Below are 21,594 nucleotides of genomic sequence, written 5' to 3'. Positions count from 1 at the left end.
GTTTAATGCTGTCTCGTTTATTCCCATTGAGAGTTAGCACATTTTAGTCATTGAGGCCATAACACTCAAGTAGTGTGGAACACCCCCTCCCACAGAGGGAGGAAGACAGGGAGAGAGGAGGAGGGGGAAAGAGGAGAAGGGGGGGGGGCGTTGCATGCCCCCTAGTGGACACCCTTCTAATTGCTTCATCCAAGCGGTTTGGTTAAAGCCCTTGGTTTTCTGAAGTAGTCATAGCAAACAGTGCCAGCGAGGATCCCTGATTTAGCTAGACCGCTCTTCAGCTAGACGCTGAACCCGACTGCAGACAGTGGTCAAAGTGCAGAGATCCTGCTTTTCCGTTTCTTTTCCTTTTCACCGGGACAGCCCACAGCCCCTCTGACGCCTCCTCTGGGACTTCCTGACTCTGGGACCTCCCCACCCTGCGCCTGCAGCTATTTGAGGCCAGAGCACAGGCTCTTCCTTCTCTAGGTTCTGCTTGCTGACAGCCTGAACCTGGGGTTCCCGGTAAGCTCTGCTATGAGCTGGCTGAAGATGGTGGGGTGGGGTGCTGGGGTTGCAGGACCTGGATGGGAGGAGCTAACTTGGAACATGGAATGGGCCATGACGTAAGAATCCTGGAGGGATTGGTACGAAGAGGTATCAAAACCAAGAGGGACCTAGTCTTCTGTACAGGGCAGCAGGCTTTGCTACCCTCGTGGCCTCTTATTGGCTGAGTGAGCCTGCGTCTTAGAGACGGGGTTGGGCTGTTCTCAGGGGGTTGCCCATACCCTTAGTGCCTTTAAGCTTGGATCAATACCCCAGGAATTATCCAGATGTGTTCTTTGTTTGTTTTTGTTGTTCTCTTGTTTGTTATTGTTTTATTACACTCGCGGCAATGGTGGTGGAATCCTGCAAGATTTGATGTCTGTGGGACACATAGGCAAAGTTTTGATAAAGTTTGTGTGCCAGATGAAATTGGAATGAAAGCTCAGGTTTTCCTCCCTTCCTTTGTTTTGTTGGTGGACCCTGAGCCTGTTCTTCTGCTTGCTCAGCCCCAGAGCCCCAGGCTTGCTGTTCCTCCTTCTTACCTTGAATCCGTTTTGAGAATCTGATGTATGGAAATCTAGCATTCATGTGCTGTCAGGAAGCTAGATGAGGTTTGGTTCTTTTACACTGTTTTTAGATTGCATGGGAAACAGCTGCTTGTGAAAGCATTGTACTTGAGGCTGCCCACTTCCTCGTGCCTGTGGTTTGTGTGTGGAGGGTCTGACTATCAAATAACATTTGTGTTAAGGTCCTGTGAGCCATGCGGGGGCCCAGTAATATGAATGTGGTTTCAGGAATGACTGCTGTTCGTGTTTGAGAACTACCCTGAGTAACTGTACCCACTATGGCTTCTGTTGTCACACAGAGAGGGTGTATGGTTCACACTTTGCTCCCTAAAGCATGTTCACTTGGATCCCTGTGTCTTCTTCCATGGATTTCACACTTAGTCAACCAGACTCAGCAGATATAAAGCAACAGCAGATAAATGGAGAAGCTAGGTGTTTGTAGGTAAGCCCAGCATTCAAGAGACTGAGGCAGGAAAATAGGAGTGGGAGGTCAACCTGGATGACACAATGATGAGACTCCAATTCAAACGTGACTAAACTGTTTTTCCTTTTCTGCTCTAAATAATATGGTATAAAGGGTGGTTTATTTGGCATTTACATTGTATTGTGTAATGTAGGTTATTTATAGATGATTTGAAAAATACAGGGAGATGTAGATTGGTTATATCAAATACTATAGTATTTTATTTTTTAATTTAACTGTTTTGCATATCATGTGTGTTTCCTTGAGTGGGTATGTGTATGTACATATGTGTGTATATACGTGTGTGGTGCCTGGCATCTTTTTTATTATGCTTTCTCCACCTTATATTTTCAGGCAGGGTCTCTCAGTGAACCCAGAGCTGGCCATTTTGGCCACTCTGGCTAGTTAGCTTGCTCAGGGAGTTCATTGTCTCCTCTTCCAGTGGATGGAATTACAGATGGATGCTGTACCCTCCTGTCTTTTATGTTGTTTCTTGGTCCTGCTTGTGAGGCAAGACATTTATCTTCTTAGCCATGTGCCCAGACTACTATGTTAATATAAAGGAATTGAGCACCTGAAGATTTTGGTATCTTCAGATTCCAACTAAAAGTCTTTAGAGACATGGGTTTGAATATTTATATTTATACCATGACAGTTCTAATCCAAATTATCTTATTAGAGTTGAGTAAATCACAGCTTCATCAATACACAAACAGTAGATGGAATCTGAGCAGAGTCAACAGCTTTATCCATATCTAAAACTAGGGCATGCAAGTGAATGTTGTATAATTTCACTAAAGACCATAGCCCCTGTTTCCAAGCTTGTTAGACCTGGGCTAAAAAGACATCAGACCAAGACAATAGTGTGTCTAACTCCTGATTTTTTTCATCTACCCTCCCCCCCACCCTTGCAAAGGAAAAGAAATGTGAATTAAACAAGGCCCCAACAGCTCATTAAACCAGCATTTAAATGGTCACACTTTATCCACTGATGCAGCCAGTGCCCAAATATGGTAATGATGCTGCAAGGAATAATGGTCCCCAAATGACTTGTGAGGCTGATTTTAAAAGTCTAAAAAAAAAAATGTGTAGTACTAACACATTAATAGCATGTCCTATGTTGTTACTTAAAAATTTGTTTCATTTTTACTGTGCAGTGCTAGGTTTGACCTCAAGAGCCTGGAGCACACAGGCAAGTGTTCTATCACTGACCTGTATTGCCAGCTCCTATAATGGTACTTGTACATCAGTGAACATTTTCAAATTATATAATGATTTATGTGCATTGGGGGTGAGCATGGGAATTTTTTCAGCCTTTGACTGATTGACTCTTGAAGATTTATATATTGCAAACTGAAAGTGAAATTATTTTATTGCTGTGTAATAGGTTATTTTCAAATGCATGTCTCTGGACAATCAAGGACTTTACTCAAGGTTTTGACTTAGTCCATCAAAACGGGGAGGAGTGGTGGGATAAAATATATGGACTTTAAACATCCAAGAATTTAGGTATTATGATCATGGGAATAGTTTGTCTTATGTACTTTATCTCCCTGTTTTCCTAGAGCCATGCTAAACTGACAGTTGAGGATGCTTTTAAGTCATCATGGCAAGGTCAGGTCAAGAGAGGGATGAACAGGACATGGACAGGAGGAGCCTGAAGACATTTGGCATGAGAAAGTTGATGGAGGAAGTTTCTGTGTTAGTGTGGGAAGGGGAGCTCAGAAGGGGGCCACAGGTGCTGCCTTAGAGAAACAAGTCCCTCAGAGTCAGGGGTGAGTTCAGGACAAGGGAAGGAGAATAGATCTGGGGTCAAATGTCAATCAGACTTCTCAACGGCAAAGGTGATGGCTGAAAGCAGTTAAGCAAAGATTTAGATGTAAAAATCACACCCAGACTCCTACAGATCCTGGTAACCTCTCAGTGGAATGTAAGGATAATGATCATATCAGAAAAACAATAAATCAAAATAACTGATTGGACAGCTTGAGCCACCAGAATGAGGGCATGAGCAGAAAGCAGGAAGCTCCTTGGTCCCAGAACAGATAATATTGGCAAAGGGACAGAGCTGTGCAGCACTTACAGAGGAAGCATCCAAAATGGAGTCCTGTGAACAATGTAGTCCATGAACACACTTGCATAATAAAACCTAAGAGCAATGAGCTGAGCCCAGGTGAATGATTGACTGCAAGTGCAAGTGTGTCTCAGAAGAGTCAAGTGCAAAGGAACTTTCAAGGTGACCTTTACTGCATGGTTCACTTGGGCTGTGGCAGGGAGTGTGTCTTTCAGCTTGCTGCTGGTGTGCCTAATAACAGCAGCTGGGTTTTCAGTTCCTAGACTCAGCTGTACTCACAATGGCTCTATTAACAGAAAGCGGGAGAAGAGCAATATTATATCCTTGGACTAGTTATGTTGAACAGAGGATGTAAGGTGCTTTTATTGCCACAAAGCCAGGATGTTTGACTCTAACAGCTCAGAGCAAAGTATATAGTTTAAGGAGGTTCCTACTACCCAAGAAGAATAGTCCTGAGCATAAAAAACGAAAAATACCAGTTATCTGAATTAGTCAACTTGCTCAAGAGTTTGGGAACTGGACCTATATCTTCAGCATCCTCGACAGTCTGAGCACAGCTAACAGCCAGTATGTACTCTGAGTCTCTTCACATGCCCTAGAGCTGGGTTCTTGTCCCTTGCTGGTAGATACTTTATTTCCTCATTTCTTTCTCTACTTCATACACTGCTCAGAGGACTCATTGGAGCATTTCAGAATGGAAGGCTGTTTGGCTGGGGAGATAGGATTTTAGCTACTATTTGTGAGTGATGTCAGAGTAGACAGGCCCTGCTCTTATAGTCTCATGCTTCCAGTCTCTGAAGATGTATTTGCTGATTGCTGGAGAGTCTGTTCCTGCCCTGTGTCCTCTCTCCTGGCTCCTTGTGGCTCTTCATGTAATTAAAGATACCTTGCACATTAAAAAGACATGGCCTGACCCTGAATTAGCCTGTCTGTTCCCAACAGGGCTTATCATTTAATGAGTGTGACTTTTACCTCCCATGCTGTGTGTGTCCCTTTGTGTACTGAGCCACAGCATCACAGTGTCAGTGACAGCAGAGATACAGGTTGCATATTAATTACCCCATACTAATGTGAGGTTGATTTTAATCTCTCATTCCAGGCTCACCATCATGGATCCACTGCTGGAAGCAAATGGCACCTTTGCCTTAAACCTTTTGAAAACACTGGGTGAAGACAGCTCCAGAAATGTACTTTTCTCACCTTTGAGCATCTCCTCAGCCCTGGCCATGGTCTTCATGGGGGCAAAAGGAACAACTGCAAGCCAGATGGTTCAGGTAACCAGTTCCATTTCACAGAATCTAAGTATCATTGATGTCAGTCGAGCTGGTTCAGATCTCAACGTGACTGCTCTTGATAATCAACTGGTGGTGACACAGGGGTGTGGTTGTATATGATAGGAAGGATGTGCTAGTCCTGCTGGGATCCTGGCATGAGTATTTTGACCAGTTCCTGCAGGTTGGGGGTGGAGGTTTTCTATTCAGGCTCCATTTCACCATAATTTGTGACACAATCAGCCTTGACCATGGCAGGTAGATCTCCAGTCCTTAGAATTGGGGAGGGAATACCAGGAATGAAAGAGACTTTGGGGCATGCGAGTGTGATGACAAAGTCTCACAGGAGAGGTTTCAGCAAGAGACAGCTCCTTTAGTGGTGGTAACAAAGGCTACATAAATATTTGGGAGGTGAGTAGGGGCTTTTGGGGTGAGTGTACATCATTGCCTGGGGCCAGAGTGTTAGGATGTCTCATTTGGATAAAGAAGAATTCCAGGTGCTGCAGGACATGACCTTACAAGGGGAGAGAAAGCTTAGCCTGGCTACTGGCTAACTAACCTCCTGGGGTGGCTGATGTGGCACTAGTCTATGTGTGCTGGGATATGCAGGGCCAGAGCAGGGCAGGGGGAATGGTTCCCCTCCTGCAACCTCAGGATGAAATTTCTGGGGTTTGGAAACACCTTGACCTCACTTTTACTCTGGGCCATCTCTCCCTGCTCCCAGGACTCCCCAGATCCACAGAAGTTGGGGTGTTAATGGGAAGGCTGCAGGTCACTTGGAGCAGGAACACCAAAAATTTTGCACCAAGTCTACCGGTGACTTCACTCTCTGTTCTCTGGCTCTTCTCGAGAATCAGTCTTCCAACAAGCCAAGTATAAATGGGCTGTTCCCAGAAGTTTCTAATCACATTTGGGTCAGGTTTGGCTGGGAGATTTGAGTCAGAACCAGCTGAGGCTCTTCTTGGGAGCAGTGCTTCAGGTATATTTGACATTTTTGGTTTTTGTTGGCCCATAGATGGCAGTTACTCCCTCTGTCCCCACAGTGTGTTTCTTGTTTGCTGTGACCAAATGTCCTTTCTGATAAGGACACTTGTCAGACTGGATTAGAGTTCATCCTCATGACCTCATTTTTTCTTTACTCTTTCCTTACAGGCCGATGGTCACACTTATTTAGACAGATACCAAAGGTCACAGAGGCAATGTCTCATATTTCTTTTCACCACAAACAACTATTTCTGCCAATATTTACCAGACCACAAACTCTGTTCTCCAGGCTCCAGTTGTTATTACTTCATTTTTCCCTGTCCTTTGCAGCCATTGATTCCAAAGCCAACACCATGAGTTCAATTTCCGGGTTACTGTGTGCTCATCTATTTCCTTAGAACTTAGCCATCCTGACATGAAATGAGCAGAAGCCTTGCTGGCATTGTTTCTCAAAATCTGGGGTCCAGGAGGAGCACTTCTGCTCACTGGCAAACCAGATGAGCTGACATCAGTCAATTGGTGGGCTCCTTTAGCAGCAGCAGAAGGCCCAGTGAGGGTGATCTTATGTCTGAAGTACCAGCTACTGGCTAGGGCTGTGGTTCTCTTCCAAGCCCTTTTGTGTGATGGTACTGACTTCAGGAGTTTCCATCTGGTATGCAAAGAATTGTTTGGATTTGATTCCATGAGGTTGGCTGGAGACAAAAATGGCACTTGATATTTGAAGGCCCAGACATGGAACACTATTACTTCTGAAGACTGTTGGTTAATGCCTTACTTATTACTGTGATCAAACACCATGACAAAAGGAACTTGGAGAAGAAAGGGCTTATTTTACTCAGAGTTTCATTAAACAGCTCACCATCAAAAGCAGTGAGGGCAGGGACTGACACAGGGGAGGAATCTGGAGAAGCTATGGAGGGATGCTGCTTACTGTCTTGCTCCACATGACTTTCTCAGCCTGCTTTGTTATAGAACCCAGGATCATCATCCCAGGGATAGTAGTACTCACAATTGGCTGGGCCCTTTTACACTACTAAGAAAATGTCCTATATAGACCTTCCCAATCTTATGGAGGCCATCTTAGAGTTTCATTGTTGTGGGTAGATGCTATGACCAAGACAACTCTTGTAAAGGACATCATTTAATTGGAACTGGCTTACAATTTCAAGAGGCTTAGTCCATGCATGGCAATGTGCAGACAGACATGGTGCTGGAGAAGCCAAAGGTTCTACATCTTGATCAATGGACAGCAGAAGAGGACTGTCTTCTGCAGGCAGCTAGGAGGAGGCTCTGTCACATTGACCAGACTTGAGCATTTATGTGAGACCTTAAAGCCCCATCTCCACGTGCACACTTCCTCTAACAAGTACCACAGCTCCTCTGATAAGGCTATACCTCTGATGAGAGCCACATCCTATGAGCCAAACATTTAAGTCATCTTCTTTTCAGAGAACTTTACCTTGTGTCAGTTTGACATAAAACTGTCAGCACAGTCAGACAGTGGGAGAGCCAACCTAGCCCAAAGGGCAGATGAGAGACTGATGAAGTTGAAGGTCAGAGGCTGCCTGCTTTGAGCCAGTGGAGGTTGGTTGGCAGCAATGGTTTAGTCAGAGAATAAGTAGTGAGGATGAAGAGTTGATGGTATTTGGAAGTTCATTTCTGCTCATTTCAGGGCTTATGGGGCACAAGGAGGACCCTAGGAAGGGAACACTCAAGGTATTTTCACTTGTAACTAAGTGGGTCTTTGAGTAGCTTCAGGGATCTTTGAAATTCTGAGGATGAGTTTAGTGTTGACTATTTTCTTTCATCAGCTGGGCCTGATGAAGTTGTGTTTTTAATCTGTTTTGATTTCAGGCACTGTCTTTGGATAAATGCAGTGGCAAAGGAGGTAGAGATGTCCACCAGGGATTCCAATCACTTCTCACAGAAATGAACAAGACTGGAACACAGTACGTGCTCAGAATAGCCAACAGGCTCTTCGGTGAAAAGACTTTTGATATCCTAGCTGTAAGTCTTCCCAGTTTTCATGAAGCAAAGTGAGAGAGGAATTATGTGATACAGCAGAGAGTGTATGTGCTGGGAGTTCTCCCAGCTATTTAGGCACCAGTCCAATTCTTGTATATGTTCATAAGCATTGTTCTGTACAGAATTGAACAGAATACAAAATACGTCAGCAAAGTGTGAACTTTCTCAACCTGTTTTCCAATTTTTATCTCACCCAGGATTAGAGGGTTTATAGAGTTAATGTATGTCTTTCTGAGCATACAGTAATTTATTTGTGAATACTTTCCCTGCATATGGACATTAGAACATAAATATATATAGTTCCATAAATTTGTTTCTTTTATTTTTATATTTATATTATATTATAGTTTACTATATCATCATTAATTATTATCCTACTATTACTTATTGTTATTATTGATGTTGGGGTTGGAACCATAACCTCATACATGATAAGCACACACTCAACCTCTGAGCCACAGCCCCAAGCCTGCTCAGTATGATCTGTCATCATCTGATAGTCCTGAGTATACTCGATTCATGGCATGGAAAGCCATTTGCCCATGGATGGATTTTACCTTGTACGTTGTCTGGTCATTACCTACCTGATATTGCTGAATGTTATTTTGCACATATTTTTTTGGCTCCCATATATATTTGTAAAATGAAGAATGTGAAGCATTGAGATTATAATATCTATTGCTAATTGCTCTCCCAATTGGACCCACAGGGACCCTCTGAGGTACAGCTATGGCTGAGTCTTTCTTACCCTTAAGGAGAATTGTGAAGTTATAGTATAAAACTAGTACCCTGAAAATAAGTGAAATATGTAGCCTTGAGCTTTTTGAAAGGAAGACTAGGGACTCATTCAGTATATGCTGTCAGCATAATGCACATTTCAGCCCACTTGTGCTGTATCATCTTCTGTTCTAACATGGCGGTTTGTAGGCCGTCACTACATTGCTGTCATTTTATAGCATGTGTCAGCAACATAGCCTGAACATCTGTTTGTGTAGCTGGACATCAAATCAGGACCTTGTGCATTTTCGGCCAGTCATTCCTACTAAATCATTCACTAGGTTGTATCCCCAGTCCTGACAGCTTTTTTTGTGAGTTGCCCATTTCTAAAGCTGAGCCACTCAGTGTGGTAGCCACTAGACACATTTAGCATTTCAAAATCCAAACCAACAGTTACATAAAATATAATAAACAGTCGTTTCCTTGCTTCACATGTCATACTCAGGTACTCTATGGCCATAAGTGACCCTGTGCCTCAATAGTGTCCATTTATGCTTTTATCTGCAAGGAAGATGCAGGGGGATGGTATAGAGTGACTTCCCACATCCTTTGTTCCATGTGACACCATGCAGCACTATTGTAGTTCCTGTGGGGCCAACCTTCATTTTGCACACATTACATTTTCCACACCCAAGGGTCTTCCTAGTGACCTCAGTCAGCCACAGCTAGTCCCTAGAGGATCTGCTGTTTGGGGCTTTTTAAGATGGTTCTCTTACCTCACTCAATCACTAAAATTCAAAAGAGTTGAGTATAGAGAGGTTTATTATAGATGTCCCCCCCTTTTCTAAATAGTAGGTACATTTGTACATCATTGAATTCTTGCTTTTCACATTAGGAAGGAGGGTGTTGGTGTTAATCACATTCATGGATGAATAATTATGTTGTTCTGTCTCCTCTGTCTCAGTCTTTTAAAGATTCCTGCCGCAAGTTCTATGAAGCAGAGATGGAAGAGCTGGACTTTAAGGGTGCTACAGAGCAGTCCCGACAGCACATCAACTCCTGGGTAGCCAAAAAGACAGAAGGTGAACCCAGAGTCATTTCGTTCTGTTTGTTTGGTTGGATGGTTTTGGGGCTGGGACCCAAGGCCTTGAACATGCTCAGAGACTCTGAATTACTGAGTTACCTCCTAGTCACTGTCAGCCAGTTAGCCTAATAGTCTTATTGTCTTCTTCAGAAAGACATCAAGTGGAAAAGGGAATATTTCTTTGCTTTTTAAGGTGATGCTTCTCTTTTATTTTATGGTTTTTCCATGCTAGGAAGCCACTCCAGGGCTCCGTGCATGCCAGGTAAGCACCACAGAACTGAGCTGTAGCTCCTGCCTGAAGTCAGAGCCTCTTGAACTTTTCCCGTCGATGCCTCCTTTACACTTAATATATTTTCGTGTGATTAACCAGCATGTACCAAATGAATAAAAAATTAGATCTCAGGACAGTTATTTGGTATACATAGGTTTTCATGTTCTCATTTATTGTGAAGTTTTATATTAGTGAGATTGTAGTGCTTGTCAACCCAATATCACGTGTGTGTGTGTGTGTGTGTGTGTGTGTGTGTGTGTAATTAGAAACTCACTGAAAATTATTATAGAAAAATATTAAGAGTTTCTGTCTTTTATGATTAAACCATTCTGTTTGGAAAACAGCAGAAACTGTGTGCAGGAAAACACTGTAGTCCCCAACTTACAAGAGTCTTGAATCTGAGCCACAGTGTTTCCAGAAAGTATAAATTAGCATTATAGCAATGACAGGATGTACAGTGAAAATTCTTATGTGTGCTCAAAACCATGGCTGAAGAGAATTCATGTGATGCAATGAAGGCTATCGATAACACAACCACCCCAGGATCATAACATGTTTGATTTCAAAGTAGTTTTTGGGTTTTGCCCATTCAATTTCTTTACTTTTTGCAAAATTTTCCCTTCCTACCTCATTCTGATACATTATGGAATAAGGACTCTCATCTTAAGAAGCTTTGATGTCTGGCCAGGTGTAGTGGTACCGACTTTTACTCTCAGTAGTTGAGAGGCACAAACAGAAGGATCTTTGTGAGTTAGAAGTTAATTTGGTCTATAGACTTGGTCTACATATAGAACTCACTAGTTCTAGGCTAACCAGGGCAACATAGCGATACCCTGTCTCAAAAGGAAAATAAAAAGCTTTTCTCTAATTTAATGCAACCTTTACAATTCTGCTTTTGATAAATTGACAGTTTCTGACATGTGGTCTAGCTTTATTCTGCTCTAACCAGTGTATCTATGATGTCTCCTAATATCTTAGGCAGCTTTGCAGAGCCAATTTCCTTCCTCCCGCCATCTACCTGCTGCTTTATTTTTTCCTTCCTTCTTTTCTTTTAGTCTTTTCATGAATAATGTGAAGAACAGTTTACACTTTGAGTCCGGAGCTCCCTGCTCTGGTGTGGCTCATAATCTATAGTTCTAGTGCATTCCTACAGGTGGATCAGACTTGCCCTCTTTCATCTGTGGTTTTAAGCTGTGCTGTATACTTGGAAGGGACACTACATATCTGCTCATCTAATTTTAAATTGAGTTTTTAAAACCCAGTACAGGAAATTATACATATGCGTGGGACTCTGTGTTATTTTCAACACATAATCTTTCTCAGAGTGAGGCTAATATATTTATTGATCCAAATATTGTTGTGTGTATATGTGTGCATGTGCACGTGTTTCTGCCAGAGGACAATGGCTGTTGTTTCTCAGGTACTGTCCATCTCTTTGTCTTTTCTAAAAGTCAAAGCCTCTCATGTAACTGTAACTCATAAAGTAGGCCATGCTGGATGTTCAGTAAATTTTACAGATCCAGCTGAGTCTACCTGCGAAGTGTTGAGACTACAAATATGCATGATCACATCACCTTGGTTTCGGTTTGTCTGTCTGTCTGTGTGGGTTCTGGGAGTTGAACTCAGGTCTTTATGCTTGCAAAGCACACACGTTAATGGCTGAGCTACCTCTTTAGCCCTATTTTAAAATTTTGAGTTTATCCAAATATTTTTAAGTAATTATTTTTAAATTATGTGTATGTATATGGGTGTGAGTCTGTATGTTCACCTGTGGTAGCCAGAGGAGCCCATCAGGTCCCCTGGAGTTGGAATCACAGATATTTGGGGGCCACTTGACATGGAAGTAGGGTTCTTTGCTATAGTATAAACACTCTTAATCCCTGAGCCATCTCTCCAGCAAACATTCCATTTTTTAAAGTACTTAAAATTTCTTCTTTCTAGCTCACATTTTAAGGATTCATACTGTATGTACTAACACTCACTCATACATTTTATGTATTAATTGGAACAATGATGTTTTTATTTCTAGAATATTTTCTTTTGTTTAATTTTTTTCCTTCTCAGAATTTTTGAAAAATGTGCCCCTTTTCTTTTCAGTGATGGTTGTGTTGCTTTAAGAACAAATTCCTGAATAATATTTAAGAGGCAGTGAAATCCCTTAAATGTGCACTTGGCCATTCAAGAAGTTGGCCCCTCTGCATAACAGCCTTGTGCATGCATCAGACAAACTTTAGCTAATTGGCTTTTTAATTCTTCCTTTCAGATAAAATTACAGAGTTGCTATCTTCAGGTTCAGTGAATTCAAACACTCCACTGGTCCTTGTGAATGCCGTCTACTTCAAAGGAAACTGGGAGAAGCAGTTTAACAAAGAGGACACTCAAGAAATGCCTTTCAATGTCACCAAGGTGAGTGGTGAGTGGCTCCCTGTTTACATCAGTCTCTAAAACACACTAGAAGGCTGTCTTGTGTAGCCTGTGCTTCATATGCCTTTGGGTAGCTAGGCAAGGACTTTCCAGTAACCAGTGGGGCTTTTCTCTCATCCCTTTCATCTTGTATGCTTGCTCCAGGAGGTACTTTTCTGTTGTAGAATAAACACTAAAACCACCTAACTGTTCTCAAGGATGAAGTGTTTATCTTCTTGGAATTTCCTGCCTTTCTTGTTATTGACCGGGGGGGGGGGGAACAAATGATCCCTAGGCAATGCACCAAGGAGAACATTTGACATAAACATGTTTGGTTTGTAAACATGTAGAAGGGAGAGGCCCCTCTCTTATGGAGAAAAAAGCTCAAACAGCACATGACAATTACCAGTATAATGTACTTGCAGTAGTTAGGGATCAAAAACTACAAGAATTTGTGTTGATAAGGATTTTTACTTAAATGCCACATTACTAAATGGATAGGAGTTAAAGACACAAATTAAGTGGATCATTAAAGTACTAAGATTGGGCCTATTTAAATTATGTGATTGGAGGCTTTAAGAACGAGGTATATAGGGAAAAACTGCTGAAGGCAAAGATCATCACCATGTAGGTTATGGACAATGCCAGCCCAGGCCCATTTTCCCAGACAGTGTTTCATCAGGACCCACTCCTGCTTGCTGTTGACAGATGCTCCAACAGCAGATGAGAGTAGTTGTGACAGAAAGTATACGGGCCAAAGGATCAAGAACTCTTATATCCTGGTTTGTTATGGCTAGTTGCAGTTATGCTAGCTGCAGGCCAAGGACATGGCTGAAGAGACAAGGACAGATAGCTGCTTGGCTCAAGGCTAGTTCTGGCAGACATGATAAAGACAGAACACAACAACAGAAACGGCCTTCATTGCCACATTTGATTCAGAATGGTGTGCTGTGTCAGATATGTAAAGCCTCTCTGTTTTTCACAAGGCATTGACTCCTAATGCTGTGGACCTTTAATATAGTTCCTCAGATATAAAATGACCCTCAGATATAAAACTATTTTTGTTGCTACTTTATGACAGTAATCTTTTTACTGTTGTAAATTGTAGATGTTTATCTGATATGCTAGATGTCTGATACACAAGCTCTAAGGGGGTCCTGACCGAAGAGCATCATCGTGCTGAGGTGTTGTACCAGAGTAACTTGGTCTGACATGCATTGTGCTAGACTGTATGCCTGCTGTGCTGGGGTCAGTGACAAGGAGGTCATCAAAGTATCCCAGGGCTGGACTGATGACGGTCAAGATTTAAAAATAAAGTCAGGTTTTAGAGGGCAGATGCAGGGTGTGAGAAAGGAATGAGTGAAAGATGATGGTTTTGACAACTAGAAGAAGCATGAGGAACAATATGGTGGTTTAAATAAGAATGACCCCCCCTAGAATTATATTTGAATATTTAGGGAGTGGCATTATGAGATGTGGCAATGTTGAAGAAAATGTGTCACTGGGGTGTGTGTGGGGGTAGCTTTAGGGTTTCTGATGCTCAAGCCAGGCCCAGTGGCCCTGTCTCTTCCAGCTGCCTACTGATCCAGATGTAGAACTCTACTCTTGGCTCTTTCTCCAGTACCATGTCTTCTTGTGTGCTCCCATGCTTCCTGCCATGATGATAGTGAACTAAACCTCTGCACCTATAAGCCAGTCTCAATTGAATGTTTTCCTTTAAAAGACTGCTGTGGACATAGTATCTCTTCACAGCAAAAGAACACTGCCTAAAACAGAAAATAACTATAGGAGAATCAAATTTGAAAAAAGAAAGTATGGCGTTCTTGCCTTATCTTAATTTGAGGTTTCTTTTCTCTTTAAATGAAGGCCTCAAATGGAAAGTAAAATATATGTTTAGAATCCTAAGAGACAGGACATCCAACCTGTTTGGAGATTGAGTCAGTCAACATTTTGACACTGTATTAACAGATATGGAAATAATCAACTTGAGAAGAGAAAAGTTTCATTTGACTCACTTTTAGGGATTTCAATTCCCAATGAGATAAATCTATGACTTAGGCCTGTTAGAGGGGTGCTGACAGGTGATGGTGGGATCAGATGGGCCTCAAGGCCAGAAAGTTAAGTAAAGGAAAAAAGAGGCCAGAGTCCCAAAATCCATTTCAGGGACACATCCCAAATACCTAAATACCCCTCCCACTCGGCTCCACCTTTTAAAGATCCCACCTCCTTCCAAAACTCTACTCTGAGGACCACACCTTGAAAAATGGGCCTGTGAGGTACATGTAAGATCTAAATTACTCCAGAGGTTGAGGGACTGAGGGAATGATCAATCAAAAGTGTAATCGAAAACTGTTACTATAGGCAGAGAGTGGCTATCTCAGCTATCCAAGTATTCATGATGTCTCTTTCTACCTAATATTTATCCATAATTTACAGAATGAGGAGAAACCTGTGCAAATGATGTTTCAGAAGTCTACCTTTAAGATGACCTATGTGGAAGAGATCTCCACCAACATTCTGTTGCTTCCCTATGCTGGCAATGAGCTAAACATGATCATCATGCTTCCAGATGAACACATTGAACTGAGTATGGTAAGGAGCATGGGGCTTTGATGGATTTGTGATAGAGGAAGAGTTGCATTTGGGTTTCTGCTGGGGCAGCTCTCCTAGGCTCCCATGATCATGTTTAATCTTCTACTCATTTGTGGGGCTGGGGTGGAACCCGGAGCCTGAAGCATGCTTAGCAAAGAGAACAGAGCTGCTCCCTAGCTCCTCCCAGCTACCATATTAAGTTACAGCCACACTTCCCTGCACATACAGAGTCTCCCTCAGGAGCACTGACCTAAGATCTTGAACTGTCTTCTAGGTGGAAAAGGAGATAACTTACAAGAAATTCATAGAGTGGACGAGGCTGGACAAGATGGAAGAAGAAGAGGTGGAGGTTTTCCTCCCAAAGTTTAAGCTGGAGGAGAACTACGACATGAAAGATATCCTGTGCAGGCTGGGCATGACTGCTGCCTTTGAGGAGGGCATGGCAGACTTTTCAGGAATAGCATCTAAAGAAGGCTTGTTTCTGTCCAAGGTCATTCACAAGTCCTTTGTGGAGGTCAATGAGGAGGGCACAGAGGCTGCAGCTGCCACTGCAGCCAATATAGGTTTTAGGTGTATGGTCCCCTACTTCTGTGCCAACCACCCTTTCCTTTTCTTCATCCAACACAGCAGGACCAGTGGCATTGTGTTCTGTGGTCGGTTCTCCTCCCCATGAGAAAGGATGCTGTGGTGTCAGGCCACTGCCTTTGCCCATTCTCTTTCTCATGATTTGTCTGCATCAGTAAATGTTGTGACAATTCTGTGCTTGGTAGCACACACCTGTAAAGCTAACATTTAGCAGATGAAGGTGAGAGAATCAGAGATCATGCAGGGCTAGCCTCAACTACATAGCAAGTTCAAAGCAAGCCTGGGCTACACTAGACCATTAAGCACCAAACCAAATCAAATCAAAACAATACAAAAAGAAAAGAATATACCCATGTCTGGATGCTTTATAAAATAGTATTTTGTTTACAGTTCTGGAAGCTGCAGAACATAGTTGGGGCTTCTGTACAGCTCCAGGGAAAATGGTTTCACAAAAACAGGATCATGCAAGAGTGTTGAGCAGAATGTAAGGTTCAGATTCCTTATGAATGAGTCATTCTTACAAGGTTTAATGTAACACTTTGATCCATACATTAACCTTTTCCTAGACTGTAACCTTCAATACTGAAGTAACTTTATCACACTGTGAACCATCATGAGATAAACTTTGTCCAAGTGAGCACCCTTCATCTTCTCTGCAGCAATACTGGGATCTCAATTTTTTGGTTACTTGGTAATTTATTTTACAGTACTGAAGATTTACTATGTATTTTTACAGTACTGAAGATTTATATGCAAGGCAATATACTATACAATAAATTATATCTACAATTTCCTTCAAAAAGAATGTCTTCTTCCTTTGAGAGAGGGTCGCATTGAGTTGCTCAGGCTGGCCCTAAACTCTTTCTGTAGCTTGAGTACATCTTGAACTTGAGACCTTTCTACCTCAGCCACCTGGATAGCCAGGGCTACAGCTTTTTGGCACCATGTCTAATGTTCCAGTTATTTTGTAAAGCATTTGGGATAAGGGAATTCTGGGTAAAGCAACTGAGTTATAAGAGTGTTCTACTGCACAGAGTGCCTTTGAGATCTAAAGGCTGAGGTCAACTTCTGATCTTACAGTAACCCCCTGATATAACTGGTGGAGCACTCAGGCCCTGAGCAAGGAAGATAGCCCCAGACCTCTGTTGCTCAAGCCTGGGGCAGCCTTGAATTGTAAATTTGCTCCTATCTGGTACCTTTCTGACTTCTACAACCCACTTCACATCTGGAGGATTTCTAGCATGTAAGCTAATTTGTGTAAAGAGCTACTTATTAAGTACATGGTACAGAATCTTTCCTTCTATCCTGCCCCCACCCTGTACCCAGCTCTAACAAAATTCCTATAGCATCAAGAATTTTTTTTTTTATTCCAGAGGACTAAAGGCTTTTTCCAGTCAGAACCTCTCTCTCTCTCTCTCTCTCTCTCTCTCTCTCTCTCTCTCTCTCTCTGACTGTGGTGTGATGCTAATTATTCCCTTTTAAAGTTTTCATATAGAGAATTACATGTATCACCATCTCTAATTTGAATGTACAAATATCTCCCCTACCCTAACTCAAAAACTATATAACAGCCCAACTATATTGCATATTATATAACAACCCAACTATATTGGATATACTTCCTTGGCTCCTATTCTGACCATATTTGCATCTGGGATGCAAGGCAAATCTTGCAGTCAGATGGAAGCCATATTCAAATTCTCACATGGATGCTGAATGTAATATTCAGGGAACAAACCACACAGACTGTGCAGACACACTTTAACTCCTTACTACTGTTGTTTGGACATGGAATGTTCCTTAAGGGTTCATGTGCTAAAGGCTTAGTCTCAACCTATGCCACTAAATGAGGAATTGAGACACTTAGGAGGTGGGGTCGTGTAGAACAAAGGTAGATAACTGGAGCATGCACTTGAAGTTGTGGTGTGCTCTGAACTTGGCTCTCTCTCTCTCTCTCTCTCTCTCTCTGCCATGAGCTGATCTGCTTCCTTGTATTTCTATCCTGATTCTCAGTTACATGGTAGGCCAAGCAACAGCACCAACTGATCATACAGAGACCTCTAAAACCATGATCCATAATAAACCTTTCTTATTTATAAGGTGATTGCCTCAGGTTGCATGTAGAAGTTGGAAGCCTACTGAGGACTAAGGGCACCACTTTAAATTAGTACTGGTGATCTCTTGAAGCTACTCTATTTCTTCATCTAACAGCCAGAAGTTTAGGGTGATCATTGTACCCTGAGAAATCACCTTTACTCTTTAAAATATAAAAGAAACCAGTTAGAGATCCAGCTGAAGGGCTTGCTTAGATCTGCAAAGGCTGGAACCACAGGAGTTAGAAAAAGTATATCTGAGGTTGACTGGGAATGGAGAAGCAATAGGCCATGGGTGTTTGCCCAGTAGGTTCTGCTTGGTTCCCATCTCCACCAGGCCTCAACTTTGATCTATATACACTACACAGTCAGCACAAATGACTTGGATTCTCTCCCCTTTCTACATTAATAGATGTGAACTAATACTTATCATGATTTCTAACAGCTCAAGGCCTTGTCCCTAGGATGAATGCAAATAACCATCAGGTACTTGTCTGAGAAAGCTCAAGACGATCAAAAAATTTACAAGCTGTTTCTCCAAATACCTGAACATAAGCCCTAACCCCCCTTTTTGAAAGCATTTACTAAACTTGAATTAGAATTCTGACTCATTTCTCATCCTTTGACTCATCTAAGTATGATCCTCTGCTATACATCAGTGCCTTTCTCAAGGATGAGAAATCCCATAGACCTGGGTCCCAGTCTCAGTGGAGAGATTGAGTTCAAATGTGGATATTCCATTACTATCCTGGTTGTACTTTCAAATTCTTGTTTTCCATTTCTCCAACTGCCTTTTCCTTACCTATATCCCCTTTCCTCCTTCAATTGTTAAAGCTTCCAATCCTCTACAAACTTGTGTTTGGCTCATGCTGGACCCTCTTACTTATTGCAATGATTAAAGTGGCTTCTTATAGTTTTAATTGGCATCTAGCTTTGCCTTTGACACAGACCCTGGGAGGCATCAGATACAGAGCTCTGAGTGATGAAAGGGGGATCTGGGACTGGTTTCTAAGCATCTGAATCATAGGATTGAACCTGATGAGGCTACTGAAAATGTGTGTCTAGGGCCTGTGTGTTCTGCCTGTCATGGTACCAACCAAACTGAAGCCATTTTGAATAAAACTTCCATTTTCAATAGGGGCTCAAAGAAGTTTAAAATCCCAAGACCTCCCTGAAATCCTGTTTGACATGAGCGCTTGGCAAGTTGTTCCACTACAGATGATAAAGCCACAAATGAGAATAGAATATTATACTACGAAGAAATGTTCCTAGGAAAGTCCCCTGTCCCTGAATCATGATGGGTAGGAAATCAAACTGTAACTTGACAAAAAAAACCACAAATGTGGCTTTTGTGATTTATTTTTATACTTAAAAGCTCTGTAACTTTTTGGCTTACAGTCACAGTTCAACTCCCAAATCTGTTTTGCATCCCTGACCAATCAGTAGTGGCTTGATAATAGCAATAGTCATTTATTTCCTGAACTGGCTTTTCAGTTGTGTTGGATCACAAGCAGACCCTGAAACACCTCTTTTTCACCATTGCCCATAACAACAGCCTCCCATGATGTACTTCTCATATGTGGTCAGGCTGTAAAACACAGATGTGATTATATTTGTCCTCATCTTAATAAACTACTTATGGGGGTGCCCCCTAGACTAAAAGAGAAAAAGAAACCCCAGTGTGAGAATTAATTTGGGTAGATCAACACACTCAGTCTCTGAATCATAGGATTTGGTATTTTTTCAAATGTCAGTGGAGATATAGCTGAATGCTTTCAGAGGAAAAGACCAAGGCCTCACAACCACACTATGGACTGTTACTCATTCCTGAAAACAATATACCTAGCCATATAAAGACACCCAAGAGCCTTATGTGTATATTACTGAATTAAAAGGGCCATTCTATGCAATTCAATTGATTTGACATTATAAAAAAGGTGAAACTACAAAGTGTAAAGATCAGTGGTTGGCAGGGTTGTAAGACTGATGACAGATGTCTCAGCAGAGCACAGAAGGCTTTAGCATAATAACTTTTGCTCTGCACGATGATGAACAATGTTGTACACACATCCTCATACAGTTGTTCCAACCCATAGATAATTAGGAATATCAAACATTGCAAAGCATATTAGCTATTTTACTTGTTGCTGTGTCAAAATAACTTAGAAAAGCAATTTAAGGAAAGAGGAATTCAGTTTTGGCCTTCACGATTCAAGGTTATAGTCCATCGTAATGTCAGGAACTTGAGGCAAGTGGGAACTTTGCATCCATATTTGGGAAGAAGAAAGCAAAGTATTTTCAGCTCAAATTCTTCTTTTTACTCATTTAAGACCCCAGCCCATGGAATATGGCTGCCTTCTCTGGATAAGCATTGTTATCTCAATTAACCTAATCAACAGGTGTGGTTCATCTCCCACGTGATTCTAGAATCCATCAAGTTGAACATGTGAATGATTCCTCATGTACCACTCTGTTGTGGTTTCTCTTAGACTCTGCCTTCTCATTTGTGGTTTGTGGTCGCTCTCTGGGCAAAGAGAATGTGATGACATTCAACCTTGGTGTGCACTGCTCGAATTGAAATCACTGTGTGGACTTTAGTGTGCACATTAGATCAGTATGTTTTATGAAAGGAAAACAGTGCAAATAATGAGAAGATAAAAATTTATATGACTTAGTTTCAGAACTAGAGAAGGGGCCCATATCAGCTTCATGACTAATAATGTCTATAGCTCACATGTTGGAGTTGGTCTGGTGTTGGTGTATTTTCACACACATCAACCAGCTTTTGTTGTGCAAACCTTGCTCTTCTAGTTAATGGGTCAATAAAAGGCTAAGTCATATGATTGGGCAGTAGAGAGAGGAAGATGAACCTTCCTAATAGGGAGAAAGGAACTCCGGGAAGAATAAAAAGAAAGGCTTTTCACAAAGAGACACCAGCTGGGAGATGGATATGACTACAGGGCTAGAAAGTATAGCTAGCCACCTGCTGGATAAATGATCAGGTTAACTAGATGAGCTAGTTGAGTGTATGTCCAGCCAAGGCATAGGCTTTGAGATATTATAAGGTCTTTCTGTGGTTATTTGGGGAAGTAGCTGTTTAAGGAGCAACTGTGTCTGTATTAACTTCCAGCATTAATTGATATATGCAGAATATTAATAATCTCCTTTTACACTCACAAGCCCAGTTAAAACTTGTCCTGTTCTGTTCAAGAACACTATAGCATGGGAGTGGAATGTTCAAGCACCTCAGAGCAGGATAAAGGGTGTGGAGGAAAAGGAAAAGGTGTGGTGGAAAGGTCACTTGGAAAATCAGGAAAGTCCAAACTGAAGGACTAAATGTCACCAATGAAGAAAATAGAATGAGCTCTGTATATGTTTGGCTGTGTAGAGGATAGTGTACTAATGACTCCTTGGGGACAGTTTTGGGGTATATTGGACTGGAAGTCAAACTCCATGGAATGATGAAAGAACCAGAAGTGAGATTAAGTCATGGTTCCTAGAAGCAACTGGAATATAAGGATGAAACAATAAGGTAGTACTCCAGGCACAATAAAGGAAACGTAATTAAACATTTAATTACGGGGCAGAGTGAGCATACTTATAAGAATAAGAACATGACTTCAGTGGATTAGAAGAGATTAAAGACAGAGAGAGGGGCACATAGAGGACTTGTGTCAGGGAGATTGGCACTCCTCCATGGGCAGGATAAAGGAAACTCCCAAAACTCTTCCTTCCACAGTGAGCTGCCTTGAGATGGATGGCTCCTAAGCCTCTTTACCTACTCATGTTTCTCCACTGAGAGACAGGGGTGATGTTCCTTTAAGATTTCCTGGGGTAAGGACCTTGACACACACCTGACTCCTCAAAGATGACTCCCATGAATTGCTTATGATGCTCCCATCTGAGTGCCTGAATCCATCTACAGTTTCTTGGTGGTCTTC

The 21,594-nt window shown here is 41.9% G+C and overlaps 1 protein-coding gene across 1 annotated transcript; it reads left to right on the top strand.

Moving 5' to 3' along the window:
* Positions 1–209: 209 nt before the first annotated feature.
* Serpinb6 (serpin family B member 6) lies at positions 210–16,536 on the top strand. Its single transcript, XM_021180569.3, has 7 exons — positions 210–504; positions 4,728–4,902; positions 7,738–7,890; positions 9,590–9,707; positions 12,244–12,386; positions 14,820–14,975; positions 15,250–16,536. The coding sequence occupies exons 2-7, from the start codon at positions 4,738–4,740 to the stop codon at positions 15,646–15,648; spliced, it is 1,134 nt and encodes a 377-aa protein (XP_021036228.1). The 5' UTR covers positions 210–504; positions 4,728–4,737; the 3' UTR covers positions 15,649–16,536.
* The last annotated feature ends 5,058 nt before the right edge of the window (positions 16,537–21,594 follow it).

The sequence above is a fragment of the Mus caroli genome, unplaced genomic scaffold, assembly GCF_978045245.1.
Source record: "Mus caroli unplaced genomic scaffold, Mus_caroli_1 scaffold_15, whole genome shotgun sequence".
NCBI classification, from domain to species: domain Eukaryota; kingdom Metazoa; phylum Chordata; class Mammalia; order Rodentia; family Muridae; genus Mus; species Mus caroli.
This window is presented reverse-complemented; position numbering and strand designations above follow the sequence as displayed.

What these genes read in the sequence shown, in the direction of transcription:
- Serpinb6 (XM_021180569.3), top strand. Translation starts at nt 4,738, where the DNA reads ATGGATCCACTGCTGGAAGCAAATGGCACCTTTGCCTTAAACCTTTTG. An exon ending in CTGCAAGCCAGATGGTTCAG is followed by an intron (nt 4,903 to 7,737) that starts GTAACCAGTTCC and finishes TTTTGATTTCAG; the next exon opens with GCACTGTCTTTGGATAAATG. An exon ending in AGACTTTTGATATCCTAGCT is followed by an intron (nt 7,891 to 9,589) that starts GTAAGTCTTCCC and finishes CCTCTGTCTCAG; the next exon opens with TCTTTTAAAGATTCCTGCCG.